The sequence below is a fragment of the Temnothorax longispinosus genome, chromosome 3 (assembly GCF_030848805.1).
Source record: "Temnothorax longispinosus isolate EJ_2023e chromosome 3, Tlon_JGU_v1, whole genome shotgun sequence".
In the NCBI taxonomy this organism is placed as follows: Eukaryota; Metazoa; Arthropoda; class Insecta; order Hymenoptera; family Formicidae; genus Temnothorax; species Temnothorax longispinosus.
The window spans coordinates 7,208,500-7,221,819 of record NC_092360.1 but is presented as its reverse complement, the minus strand read 5'-3'; the positions used below and the strand labels follow the sequence as shown (position 1 = coordinate 7,221,819).

Genomic DNA, 13,320 nt, shown 5'->3' with positions numbered 1-13,320 from the left:
TTAAAAATTATCTCGTTCTGTAAGACTAGATCGTAAATGTTTGAAATTAATTTATTTCAAATAGTTTTAATTTCGATATCTTTTTACATTTTGTTATTTTAGTATGCATCTATTTTTTAATTAAGTAAAATATATTTCAGTAAATATTTTTTTGTTTTTCATTAAATTGCTGAATTATTGTATTTTATTTTATAGTAACTATATATAAAATTAAGAATTTTTTAGCTATTTTTTATCAAAAACCATTTATTTCCGAGTTATAAAGAATTTTCTACAGCAGATGTTTGATCAATATGCCTTTCATTCATTTCAACATGCAATTCGGCACACTTTCTCATTGAAGATATTAAATAAATATTATTTAATATAAAAGTATCAGTATTATTTAATATATACTTTTTGAGTTGCTATTATTAAAAATATTATAATAATTAATATAATTATATATTTTTTTTTTATTATTATTATATTAAAGTTATTACTATTATTTAGTCTACAATTTTTTCAACTATATCGAATTATATCCCCTTATCCCTGTGTGTGTGCCTACCTCCGAATTCCTACCTACCCGTATCCATATTTCGATCTTTAATCCTACCTATCTATTTTTCTACCTACCCGTGTTACAATCTAATATAAATGTAATACAAATCTTCAATTATAAGGTCATGACACGAATTATAAAAAGAACCTGATTTGCTGGGTTAATCCAGCGAGATACCTCAAAATGACACTGTGAAATGTAAAATTGGAAGTTTTAATACGCGCTCGATTGGAATTTTATTGGTATTTTTCCAGTCTCGTACATGCGAGAAAATATAAGAAAACAGCCCTACTTGGGGCAAATAAACAGATGTAGTAAAAATAGAAAAATTTCTCGATGTCAAAACTGGCTGGAAAAACCGACCACGAAAATGCGAAGATGCGTGTTCATGCGGCACGCATCTCTCTTGAAACTTTATCAAGTAAGATACAAAATAAATGACGTGAGATCCGAAAAAAAAGAAAATTTCCGCATAATTGTATTATAATTGGATATTATAATTACTCAATAATCGCGTTGATATAATTGAATAATATATGCAAATCTTTATAAACTTACATATCAATATAAATATATCTCATTTTTAATTTTCTACTAAAATTATTTTATATAATGATAAAATCATAAGATAAAAATTATATATATTACTCCAAAATTGAATCCATAATTATACTCTACAATCGAAATAATTTAAAAAGTTACTAAAAAGTTTCAGAACGTTTCTGGACAGATTATATTTACAATCTCACGTCATATTTTACTTGATTGGCATAAAGCCAATTTCTTAGTCAAAAATAGATGGATAGACTACAAAAAAATTAGGGTTAAATCGATGCTTCGTTAAAATAAGTTTTAGTAATTAATAACAATCATGTTTTCTATAAAATAAATTGAATAATAAGATCAAAATATTTCTTACCCTTTCTATTCATGTGTATTTATGCATACTGCCACGCTTGTTTTTATGCATACTAAAATTCTAAATATATTGCTTTCTTGCATCGATTTATATAATACTTAATCTTGATGGATAAATATATGAAAGAAATAAATGGGTAAAAATAACACACAACCTAACTAATACTGTAATTCATAACTTTACCCTACAGATATTATTTTTACAACATCCTAATACAATATCTTATTTATTTTTATCTCTTTTGTTTAAGGAAAATAATGTCATAAAAATAATTCTTTAAAAAATTCTAAATAAAAATTCTATTTCAAAAATTATTACTTTAATTGTCATAGTATTATTTTACTTTTTATATTTCTGTTGTATTTCTCAAATATTTATTATTCTAATTATAAGTGGAATTAATCTACGTAATAAAATTTCGAAAATTTAATCTATTGTGTCTTATACTAATTTAAATTCACAAAATAAAATTCTAATAGGTATTTCGACAAAACATTTTGTCATATATTTATTTAAGATTTAAAATTTTAATCAGAAATTATTTATACAGAACGCGGTAGTTCGTCAACATAATTCGATTAAGAATGAGCTCTTTGCGTGCAAAGTGTGTGAGTATTTCCTCAACCACAATCGCATAAATATATCAATAAATAAAGTAACACCAAGATTAAATATTTTCCGCAATTAGTTTTAGCCCATCCATTTTAAGGCAACAAATCTACGAGATTTAGTATTTTTATACTATAATTGTCATAATTCGATAATATATTCGAAATACACATTTACTCTATATTTGATTAATCGTAGATTCGTTACCTCAATAAAAAAATTTTCGACTCACCGACCCGATGCGCAACAAGCGGAGTTAATCAGCCAGCTACGATGATACTGTAACACACAAACATAAGATTCAAATTAAAGAAGCGCTCAAAATGATCAGCATTTTAAAAGATAATTGTTACGCGCCTCTAATTCGTTTTTCAATGAGATATTTTGCAATATAATTATCTTTTTACCCAAAAAGATCTTTAGAAGAATAAAAATTTGGATAATTTATCCTTCTCTAATTACTTCTAATTTATCGAGATAAAGCAATTCAAATAAATAAAAAATAATTATTAATTTTATGCAGATAAGAGATGATACTCACCCCAAGGTTGCTCCGCCGGGGCCCGATGTCTCTCTCAGACCTCCTCCTCCTCTCAGGACGTCAGGTCTCCTCCTCCTTCTCCTCTCACCGCACAGGACACTCGCGAGAAACACTCGCGGATAATAAGCTACAATCGCGCGCGGACTAATTATTATCAGTAAAAGTCTTTCGCGCGATACTGTACGGCACTCCCGTTTAAAAAGCCCGTAAGAAGAATATTCCGTCAAATACTCCGTAATATTCTTCAAATAGACTTTGACAAAGTCCTTTAGTCCGATTAGTTAAGCGGCACACTCCCGAAGCAAACGCGACGAACCGGCTGCGGTTCGTTTATTCAATTAAATCGGCGGACGCGAGGGTACGTCAGCTTCCCCGTCTTTGGATTTTTATCCAAGCAGGACAAGAGTTTTGCTTGGGTAAAATCTTTGTACTGGGTACTTGGGCCTTCCCACCTCGTCAAGGTCGTACCCATGGGAAGAAAGTACTTTATATTACTGTGTAATATATCGTACCGATTCATTCCGCGTTCTCATCACCGCGTTACTTTTTATAACGGCGACAAAATGTTCTAAGATATCGGCAACTTGGCGCGATACTACGCGAGTCAAACGGACGGTCAGTAAAAACACGCAGTTGATTGATCAAAGATACGCTATTGAAATTAAATATCGCGCGCGCAGTGCGTATCGAATCTCGCGAATCTCGCGAAAGTAAAACTGCTATTAATCCTTCGCACGACGAAGAATCGTGACGGCCGGCCGCTAACTTACGCGACGCCAAATATACGAGATTAATGAAGCACTCACGAACGAGCGGTGTGCGTGTATCACGGCGTCGGCGCCGCGGCGTTCCGTTACTCGAATCGCTCGATTTCACTCGCGACACATCAGCCCTCTTTTTTCCTTCGGAGAGAATCGGAGTCGGAGATCAATCACACGCGACCAATTCTGCACGCACGGCATTCAAAGCACGACACGAGATAAATGAACGCTTCGGGCCCAGACATATGGCGGAACAAGCGCCGTCCGCGAATATCACAACGAAACTGTAAATCACACTCACAATTACGCCTCGACGTCTCCGCCTCGAGCGAGCCCTCCGATTCGTGCACGACACATTCATTCCGAGGCACAAACGCTTAAAACACTTGCAAATTGAGCACGTACGGCCCGCACTCGCGTAGCCGATTATTCCCGCGGCCCGCGGAACGAGAAGCAGGAGTGCCAACCAGAAACAAACGCGTTCCGAATCATCACGAAGCACAGCGACGGGCGCGCGGAGCACGAGCACTTCCCACCTGTACAAAATCCATCGGGAGAATGATAGCCGAGTGACTTCCGAGTTCCGCAGGTAACGGGTACTCCGAGCGTTTACGGAAACAAGTGGCAAGGCCGCTCAGCACCGGCGAAAATCGGCCGCGCGGCGATGTACGCCGTTTCCAAGTTCAACGGTCGCGCTTAGTATGGCGTCTCTGGTATGCCGCTGCCGCGCTGCCGGCGCGGCGGCTCGGAGCGGCCGAACGTGATTGGCCGGATCTGGGGGCTCGACTCGCGAGCCAATCGCGTTCGACTCACCCAAATTCTCACTCGACTGCGCGGCGGCACTGACGGCAACGGCGCGGCGGCAGGCAGCGGCGCCTGCGGCGCGCGCAAGTAAACACGTGACCACGTGACACGTTCAACGTCGCCGTCGGTGCGAGACGTTGTCGCTCGCGTAATTCTTTTCTCGTAAACGAAACGAAAATAAATCCGGTTACAGAGTGTTGCGAAGTGAACGTACGCTTCGGCGTATATTCGTATTCCGTTCCTTCTTGTGTCGAGTGCAACGAGTGGGATGTGGGATGCCGTCGCTCGGCGAAATGAACGCCGAAAGCCGTGCTGGACGCCGTACGTGTCAACCTCCTGGCTGTGATTTGGCGGTTCTCCTACGGTGCTCCCGTGATCGGTGAGTAAATTTTACATGAAAAATAAATGTTTCGAAGCGCGATACATCCGAATCTTAATAGAACCGTTGTCCCGCGTGTCGCAGTGAAACGATAACCTCGAAATTCGCACGTGCGCCTCCTGCCTTCGTTCCGATTTCTACTCCGAATGAGTGAATCGCGCGGAAAGATGCTTTAATGATATAGCTTAAAACCTTTCGTTAAACGCGAGAATTAATAATTAATTGAATGATTGAAAAGAACGATCGCGCGTTTGGCGTTCTCACTTTGTCGTGATCGTCAACGAGGGAGCGAGCTTGCTTCAAAATGTGTATGAACATGAACGTCGAGAGAGTGCGAATTAACAAGCTCAAATGTGCGTCTGCATCCACGAATGCAATTCCATTTTTCGTTAAAGAACAGGCACGTAATTCGCTTGTTTACGTAATTCGTCGTAAATGTTTCAAATTTATTTGCACGTGTGTGTTGCTTTATTTCTCATAACCTCTACTTTACAGAAAATTAACGTTAAATTGTATCATCTTTTAAAATTAATTCTTCGCGATTGTTCTCGCAGCGCGATGATCGCACATACCATAAAAGACGTTGAAACGTCGCCGCCAAGATAGTTAAAAATTAGAAAACGTTCTCTGTTGCTTGTTCCCCAAATATTAATTCGTTTTACTTACAAAATTTCCCATAAACGGAGCCTATTGCTTTGCATTTCGTTCTCTTATCTTGCAATTAGTAAGAAAAAGAAAGAACGTTGTCAATTCGATCGTGGCTCTTTAATATGGAATTATCGCTACGAAATTTTTTTCTGATAACTAATACACTCTACGGTACGTTACAAACTTATATCTGATAGAATTTAACGTTAACTATGTAGACACTACAAAGCACGTGCCATTTATTCTCGACTATTAGATATATATATTTAATAACATGTATCAAATTTAATCTTTACATTTATTTTGACATATCACGCATTAAGATAACTTGAATAAAATTAATCATAATAACCTGTCATTCATGAATTGTCAAAACATAATTCTCGCGCTGACAGTTTACTCGCGCAGTAAATTGAGCTAAGCCAGACCGAAAGAACCAATCAGCGGAAAAGTATCGTGGAGAAACGACAATGATTCAATCTCTTACGTGCCCTCTTTAAGAGTGGAATTTTTAGTTTAATTTTTTAAAATGTTTAACATATATTTCTTCTTTCTATTTGGCGCAATTTTCTGATTTCAAAATTCTTTTTGAAAAACATTTTTAACATTTTTAAAATTAAGAAACGCTAAACAACACTTATTTGTTATCTAAATATATTTATTTTTTACGAAAATTAAAACCATTTATATTGCAGTGCACAATCATTTTATACTTTCGACTGGATATATTAAAACAATGTTGTACTTCCTTTATAGGTAGCATAGTTACTTCCTTTATTTCTTTTCAGAAGGATAATTTTTTTATGATTACACGCGAAGATAACGCACGAATAGATACGCGGAAAATTGATAATTTTCACCGACGGTTATATAAATTGAAGATAACGCGTTTCATGCGCCTCAGTATCACTCTATCTCTCTTTACTAGTCTATCAACTATATCACTATGTTTTCTATTACTAGTCTCATATTCGCGTGTCTAATATATTACGGTGCCCATGGTAAGTATATTTGTGAAAATCATATTAATGAGGAGATGTAAATTGAGCTGTAACACATTACGAATAATTCAAACGTGTATTACAACGATATTGCTTGATCAGATTAATTGTTACGGAACTTCCGTCGCACATTTATCTGATATCCGAGTAAGTTGCATTTCGTCTCAGTTTCGTATAAGATAATCGAAAATATCGCAATAATTATTTTACAAATTATCTGTTTAGTGCTTTTTGTATATTTTAAAACATCACATAGCCGTATCTGTTCAGCATTTACCGCATACTTTAAAAACGATGCGGTGAGCTTAACCCGTAATTTAATTATTTTAAAGATTTTGATAAAATATTATATTAAATATATTATATTAAAATATATACTCGCTTATAACTCATTTCGTATTCTAAGATGTAATCTGTATTATTATATGTGAAATATAACAATTAAAATAAAGGAGAAACTTAATATATAAAAAAATAAGAGTTTATAACATATATATAGCTAATTTGCTATTGATATTTTTAGCATCAATGCTATAGTGCGAGAAAATAAAAATATTTTTAATTTGTAGGTTTGCCACGCCCGCAAATCGTCGGCGGCATTGATGCTCCGGACGGCCTGTATCCTTATCAAGTATCATTGAAGGATTCTTACACTAGAACACATCTCTGCGGTGGAGCCATCGTTAGCAAAAAATATATTATTACCGCGGCGCACTGTTTGGAAGGGTATGCATATCCTCTTTTCTTTTCAGTCCAAAACATTTAACTGTCTAATTCTTATCCGAAAGCTATTATTATATACCGTTTAAATGCAAATAAATATAATGAGACGGAATTATAAAAAACTGAAAAATTTGGAAAAACACTTAACGATTCTCGATATCTAGATATCACTTATACTGTTTATATGTAATTAAGATTACCTTTTCTCTTAAACATTCAAACATATATATTGTTAAATAAATATCAAAATAAAAGAATTAATCCTTTACAGTAGCTTTTAAATTAAATACAAGAGAAGTAATCGGAATCTTTATTGATTGTTACAGTCTGTACTATCCACACAATGTTCGCGTTGACGTTGGAAACAATCTTCTTTATTCTCAAACTACATATACAGCGAAGGAGCTAATAATCCACCCTAATTATAACAGAACGCTAGCCATTAACGATATTGGTTTAATTGAGCTAAAAGACGACATCAAATTTGATAACAACACCAAACCGATAGATTTAATATCTTCCGACAAGAATTTTGATGGAGTTGGAGGTTTAATAGTTACTGGTTGGGGAAATACTTCGGTAAGTATAAGAAATACATCTATCTCATTCAAAATCATCCAAAATTATACGAGAACAAGTTTTGACAAGTATCTATTTAAAGCTGCCGAGAGTTTCAAAAGACACATTCTTTATCATTTCTATTTTAAAACTAAGCATCAGGCATTAAGTTAAATACACTTAATTGTACCAAAACCAATGGTCGAATCGTCACGATGATTATCTGCCAATTGTAGTTGGTTAAAATGAATTCTAATTGTTAAATACACTTTTGTTTCAGCCGAACGGCCCTACTCCAGAACATCTGCAACAAATCATAGTGACGGGATATTCTCAAGAGACGTGCGCCCATACGTACGACGATATCAGCGAACGTCAAGTATGCACTCTTCTAGCGTGGGGTAAAGGAATATGCAGTGTAAGTATATAATCGTAAATTAAATCGTGCACACGTTTATCTCACGATAATTCTTATCTCGGTAGAAAATATAAAAAAGAAATTAAAAAAAAGAGTAATTGTTCTTGCTTTATCTACCTTGATACCAGATTAATAAGAAATAGCATTTCTATCATTCAGGTAATCTCTGTTAAAGCTAATCAGAACTACTTCTAATAGAAATCAATTAATTGCTTCAAACAACTTTAAAGTAGTAATTATTTACGTCACGCAATATCTAGAAAATCGATATGTAGATGGAAAATTCTGACAAACATTGGTACAAATATTAAATACGCTATCTCCGCAGGGTGATTCCGGTGGTGCGCTTATTTACAATGGCGAACTAGTTGGCATTGCGTCCTTTGGTAGAGAAAGACCATGCGCCGCGGGCTTTCCGGATGTGTTCACTAGGGTGTTCCACTACAGAGACTGGGTCAACGAATATATTAATGCAGGCTGCAACCAACAATTAAACATCCTTCTCGGACTTTTTACGATGTATCTGTGTATACATTCATTTTCGTAGATACTTATATTTTATTGCACGCGCCTGTGATCGATCAGTTTTTGTTATTGATGAATATTGCATAAGGATGTAAATAAAAATCTTAAGAAAAAATTGTATCGTTACGGATAATGTTTTATAAGTTATAAAATTTCTCTTCTATATTACATGTAATATATGTATATCCATTCCTCGAATCCTAACCCCTATTATTCGAAACATTCCTTTTCTCCTTTGTTTCAATGAAGGAAGAAGAATAACGCTTCAAAGCATTTATAGCGTCAAGTGGATCCCACAGCCTATATAATATATAATCAGATCCAAATTTGACGCGATGTGATCTTATCTTTATATAATCATATTTGACTTAAATTTATTACATGAACAAGATTTGGTTTTTGAATATAATTATATATGACAACAGATCTTGTTGAATATGATTATATATATATAATCATATTCTTATTATTTTAGAACATCATTTTAGAACATATCAACAATAATCAACGACAAATATATTCTATTTGACGGATTGTATAAGACAGTAAAAATTAATTATTTAAGAGTTTTATTTGTAGACAGATTTTATAAATTTAAATTAATAATTGCGCGTTTAGACAAGTATTTCAGAAACGCGTAATGCGAAATAATATCTTCATTTATTTAGAACTGATTTATTTTTAATGAAAAACTATGTTATTCTTATATAATGCTGTCTTGTAATATTATTTGAATATACCCACCCTTAACAATATAGTAAAATTCAAAAATGCCTTATTAGTAATAAATAATTTAGCTATCTTTATATACAATAGGTTAGTAACAAAGCATATTATACGCATTAGCAATAGAATATTTATACACTTGTATTTTAAAAATGTTCAAAATCATGTAAATTTATAAGTCAAAAACAGATCAGTTGATTATATTGGTATTTTAATTCAAAACCACATTATATGCAAAAATATTTTGTTAATATATCTGGAATAAATACTTTGTCCTAAGAATAATGAGCAAACTCTTAATATATTCATATATATTTATATATATTACGCACAAAATATAAAATATGTAACTTCTCCCGCTATATTTCAGAGGTATAAATATATAATTGTAATACAAATAGTGCTGACTCAAGAGAGTTTAAGCAAAAAAATATTATCATCCCCGATGTTACCATTCTGCGAACGCCTCTCTCTTACCTACGCAAAAAGATAACGTGGATCGATACGTGGAAAATTGATTAATTTTGATTAACGTTTATATAAATCGAAGATAACGCGCTTCATGGGTCTCAGTAACCGTCACTATGCTTTCTATTACCGGTCTCACAATCGCGTGCGCTGCAATATATTACAGCACCCATGGTAAGTGTATTCTGAAAATCTTATTAATGAGGAAATGTAAATTGAGTGCATTACGAGCTTCGATGCATCACGAATAATTCGAACGTGTATTACAACGATATTGCTCGATCGGATTGTTACGTAATTTTCATCACGCGCTTATTTGATCGTCCGAATGAGTTGCATTTTGTCTCAGTTTTGTAATAAACCTAAATATCGCAATAATTATTTAAAAAATTATTTTTTAGTGCTTATCGTATATTTCTAAACGTAACATAGCATATCTGTTCAGTAAATTTTTATCGCATATTTTAAAAACGACGTGGCGATCTAAGCCCATAACTTTAAAAATTGTGTTAAATTATATTATATTAAAATTTATATATATTTGCTCGTAACTTATTTCGCGCGCGTGTGCATTTTTAAACGTAATCTATATTATTTATATGCAAAGAATAATAGATTAAAGTAAAGAAAGAAAATTAATATATAAAAAGACAAAAGTTATATTATATATAATAGACAAGAGTTTTATATTTGTATAGCTAATTTAGCATTGATACTTTTAGAATCGTATTATGCAGGAAAATAAAAATATTTTTAATCGGTAGGGTGTCTGGCAGACACGCAAATCGTCGGCGGCACCAATGCTCCAGATGGTATGTATCCTTATCAAGTATCATTGAAGGATGCATCCAATGGAAGGCATTTTTGCGGTGGGGCCATCGTTAGCAAGAAATATATTATTACCGCGGCGCACTGCTTGGCAGGGTATGCATATCCTCTTTTCTTTTCCACAGTCCAAAACATTTAACTGTCTAATTCTTATTCATTATTGCATTTTGTACATTTGTAATTTTGTAAAAGAAGAAAGATATCATTATATACCGTCTAAATGCAAGTTTAATATAAAACGAAATTATAAAAATATGAAAAATTTGAAAAAACATGCAACGATTTTTTATATCTAGAGATATATGATTTATATTATTTATATAATCAAGATTACCTCTCCACTCAGACATTCAGACAAGTATAATAGCGTTAAATAAATATTGAAACAAAAAAATCATCTTTTAGACTCCTAAATTAAATCAAAGCGAGATAATCATAAACTTTACTGATTGTTACAGTCGGCGATATCCATCCGACATTCAAATCGGTGTTGGAAGCAATAATCTTCAGTCACAAATTATATATACCGCAGATGCTCTAATAATACACGATAATTACAACAAGACGCAAAACCTTAATGACATTGCTTTAATTAAATTATCGAAAGACATCACATTTAATAAAACTATCACATCGACAGCTCTAATATCTGACAACAAGAATTTTGAAAATGTTAGATTGCAAGTCTCTGGTTGGGGAAGACTCTGGGTAAATATAAGAAATATATCTAATATCTCATTTAAAATTATCTATCAAAATTATCTAACCAAAATTTATACACAAGGGCGAGTTTTGACAAATATTATTTTACAGCTCTCGAGAACTTTCAAGAACGATATATTATATTCTTTATCATTTCTATATCAAAACTAAGGTATCAGGCATTAGTTTAAAACACTTTATTTTCAGGCGGGCGGTCCGGTTCCAGTACGCCTGCAACATGTCACAGTAACAGGATATTCTCAAAAGATATGCGCTAAGATATACGCACCCATCAATATCACCGTTGGTCATATATGCACCCTTGAATCGTATGATAAAGGAGTTTGTAATGTAAGTATATAATTGTAGAATAAATCGTGCACGCGTTTATCTTATAACAACCTTTATCCAGCTAAAAATTATAAAAAAGTTTAGTAAAAAAATGAGTAATCGTCGTTGCTTTATCTATGTTGATATCAGATTGATAAGGAATGACGAATGACATTTCTATCGTTCAGATAATTTGTTAGAACTAGTTGTGACAGAAAAGCGGTTAATTGCTTTACAAAAACAACTTTAAAGTGACGATTATTAACGTCACGCGCTAATATCTGGAGAATCAATATTTCGATGAAAAATTCTGGCGAATATTACTACATTAAATACGCTATCTCCGCAGGGTGATTCCGGTGGTGCGCTCACTTACGAAGACAAACTAGTTGGCATCGTGTCTTTTGCTGTTCCATGCGCCGCGGGCTATCCAGATGTGTTCACTAGGGTGTACTACTACAGAGACTGGGTCAACAAATATATTAATGCAGCCAACAATTAAACATCCTTCTCTGACTTTTTACAACGTATCTATGCATACATTCATTTTTGTAGATACATATATTTTATTGCGCGCGCCTGTGTTCGGCTAATTTTAATTATTGAATATTACGTGAAGATGAAAATGAAGTTGTTAAGAAAAAATTATATTGTTACGGATAATATATTTCAACTTATGAAATTTCTCTTCTGTTACATGTAATATATATTGTGTACATAAAATATATTATCCAATTATATTTCGATAGTACGAAATTGAAATTGATCTATCTTGATATTAAACGTATAATCTTAAGATTCTTTAAAAAATATACAAAGATTTATACTTCCAGAAATTTTGCACAAAAACAAGTTGCGAAATTAAGTTGGTGCATATAAAATTTTGGATATTTTAATGAATAATTAAAACATTATTTTATACCTACTTAAAAAAAATACAACTTATTTAATCAAAATAAGCTTTATTGGCATCAATACATTTCTCTCAATAATTTTACAATGGATACATACTATTTACTAAAAACTATTTATTTTACTCTTTAACTTTAAACTATTTAACTCTATGAATTATTTTACAGTTCTCTTTCTCTCTCTCTCTCTCTCTCTCTCTCTCTCTCTCTTTCTCTCTCAATATTATTTTTATTTTTAAAAATTTTGTCTTTTAAAAAATAAAGTTAAAAATGTTTGAAAATATGACAATCTGTAGACGATATATCCAATGAATAAGAAATATGTGGTAGGATTTCATAATTTAATTTATTTTACTTTATTGTTATTCGAAATGTACATATGCACCCGAACATTATTGTTAAGAATTATATTGGTCCATAATGATTGGTCAAAAATGTTATATTTTTATTTATACATATTTTATATTCATTCTTCTAACGAATTCTCTTGTCATTTGATTAGGATCTTTTCCTACTGAGGCTCTTAAAATACTATTATCAATTATTACAGCTTTACCATGCAACTCACTTTACCAAAATAAATAATCTTTACAATGGAATTTTTGAAACCAACGCTATACTGTTTTTTTATTAACAGTGTGTTTTCTCTAAAAACTCTGTTAATATCCGTGAGTAGCTGCAGTAGCAATTAATATTCCTTAATTTAAATTTATATTAAAAAATTGTGCAAATTTCATTGAAATTTATGCTTATTTGGAACTTTAAGCAAAACAATCCAAATGCGTTTTAAAATAAAGAGTTCTATGAGATAGTACCTAGAATAACAAGCATAATTATAATTATAAGTGATTAAATTGTATATATACCAGTTAATTTCGTCGCTGGTGGTATCTAAAACAAGAAAAATCGAAAGAGAAAGAAGATA

The 13,320-nt window shown here is 32.7% G+C and overlaps 2 protein-coding genes across 2 annotated transcripts; both read left to right on the top strand.

Moving 5' to 3' along the window:
* The first annotated feature begins 6,079 nt into the window (after positions 1 to 6,079).
* Positions 6,080 to 8,598, top strand: LOC139810029 (chymotrypsin-2-like). Its single transcript, XM_071773371.1, has 5 exons — positions 6,080 to 6,206; positions 6,776 to 6,932; positions 7,256 to 7,508; positions 7,768 to 7,905; positions 8,234 to 8,598. Exons 1-5 carry the CDS (start codon positions 6,152 to 6,154, stop codon positions 8,450 to 8,452), a joined length of 822 nt encoding a protein of 273 aa, XP_071629472.1. The 5' UTR covers positions 6,080 to 6,151; the 3' UTR covers positions 8,453 to 8,598.
* A 1,103-nt stretch (positions 8,599 to 9,701) lies between these two features.
* LOC139809670 (chymotrypsin-2-like) lies at positions 9,702 to 12,224 on the top strand. Its single transcript, XM_071772749.1, has 5 exons — positions 9,702 to 9,798; positions 10,389 to 10,548; positions 10,911 to 11,160; positions 11,362 to 11,505; positions 11,834 to 12,224. Exons 1-5 carry the CDS (start codon positions 9,741 to 9,743, stop codon positions 11,984 to 11,986), a joined length of 765 nt encoding a protein of 254 aa, XP_071628850.1. The 5' UTR covers positions 9,702 to 9,740; the 3' UTR covers positions 11,987 to 12,224.
* The last annotated feature ends 1,096 nt before the right edge of the window (positions 12,225 to 13,320 follow it).

Coding starts and splice junctions, on each gene's coding strand:
- LOC139810029 (XM_071773371.1), top strand. CDS start 6,152: ATGTTTTCTATTACTAGTCTCATATTCGCGTGTCTAATATATTACGGT. Junction 6,207..6,775: donor AATATATTACGGTGCCCATG/GTAAGTATATTT, acceptor TTTAATTTGTAG/GTTTGCCACGCCCGCAAATC. Junction 7,906..8,233: donor GGGGTAAAGGAATATGCAGT/GTAAGTATATAA, acceptor CTATCTCCGCAG/GGTGATTCCGGTGGTGCGCT.
- LOC139809670 (XM_071772749.1), top strand. CDS start 9,741: ATGCTTTCTATTACCGGTCTCACAATCGCGTGCGCTGCAATATATTAC. Junction 10,549..10,910: donor GCGGCGCACTGCTTGGCAGG/GTATGCATATCC, acceptor TGATTGTTACAG/TCGGCGATATCCATCCGACA. Junction 11,161..11,361: donor CTGGTTGGGGAAGACTCTGG/GTAAATATAAGA, acceptor CTTTATTTTCAG/GCGGGCGGTCCGGTTCCAGT.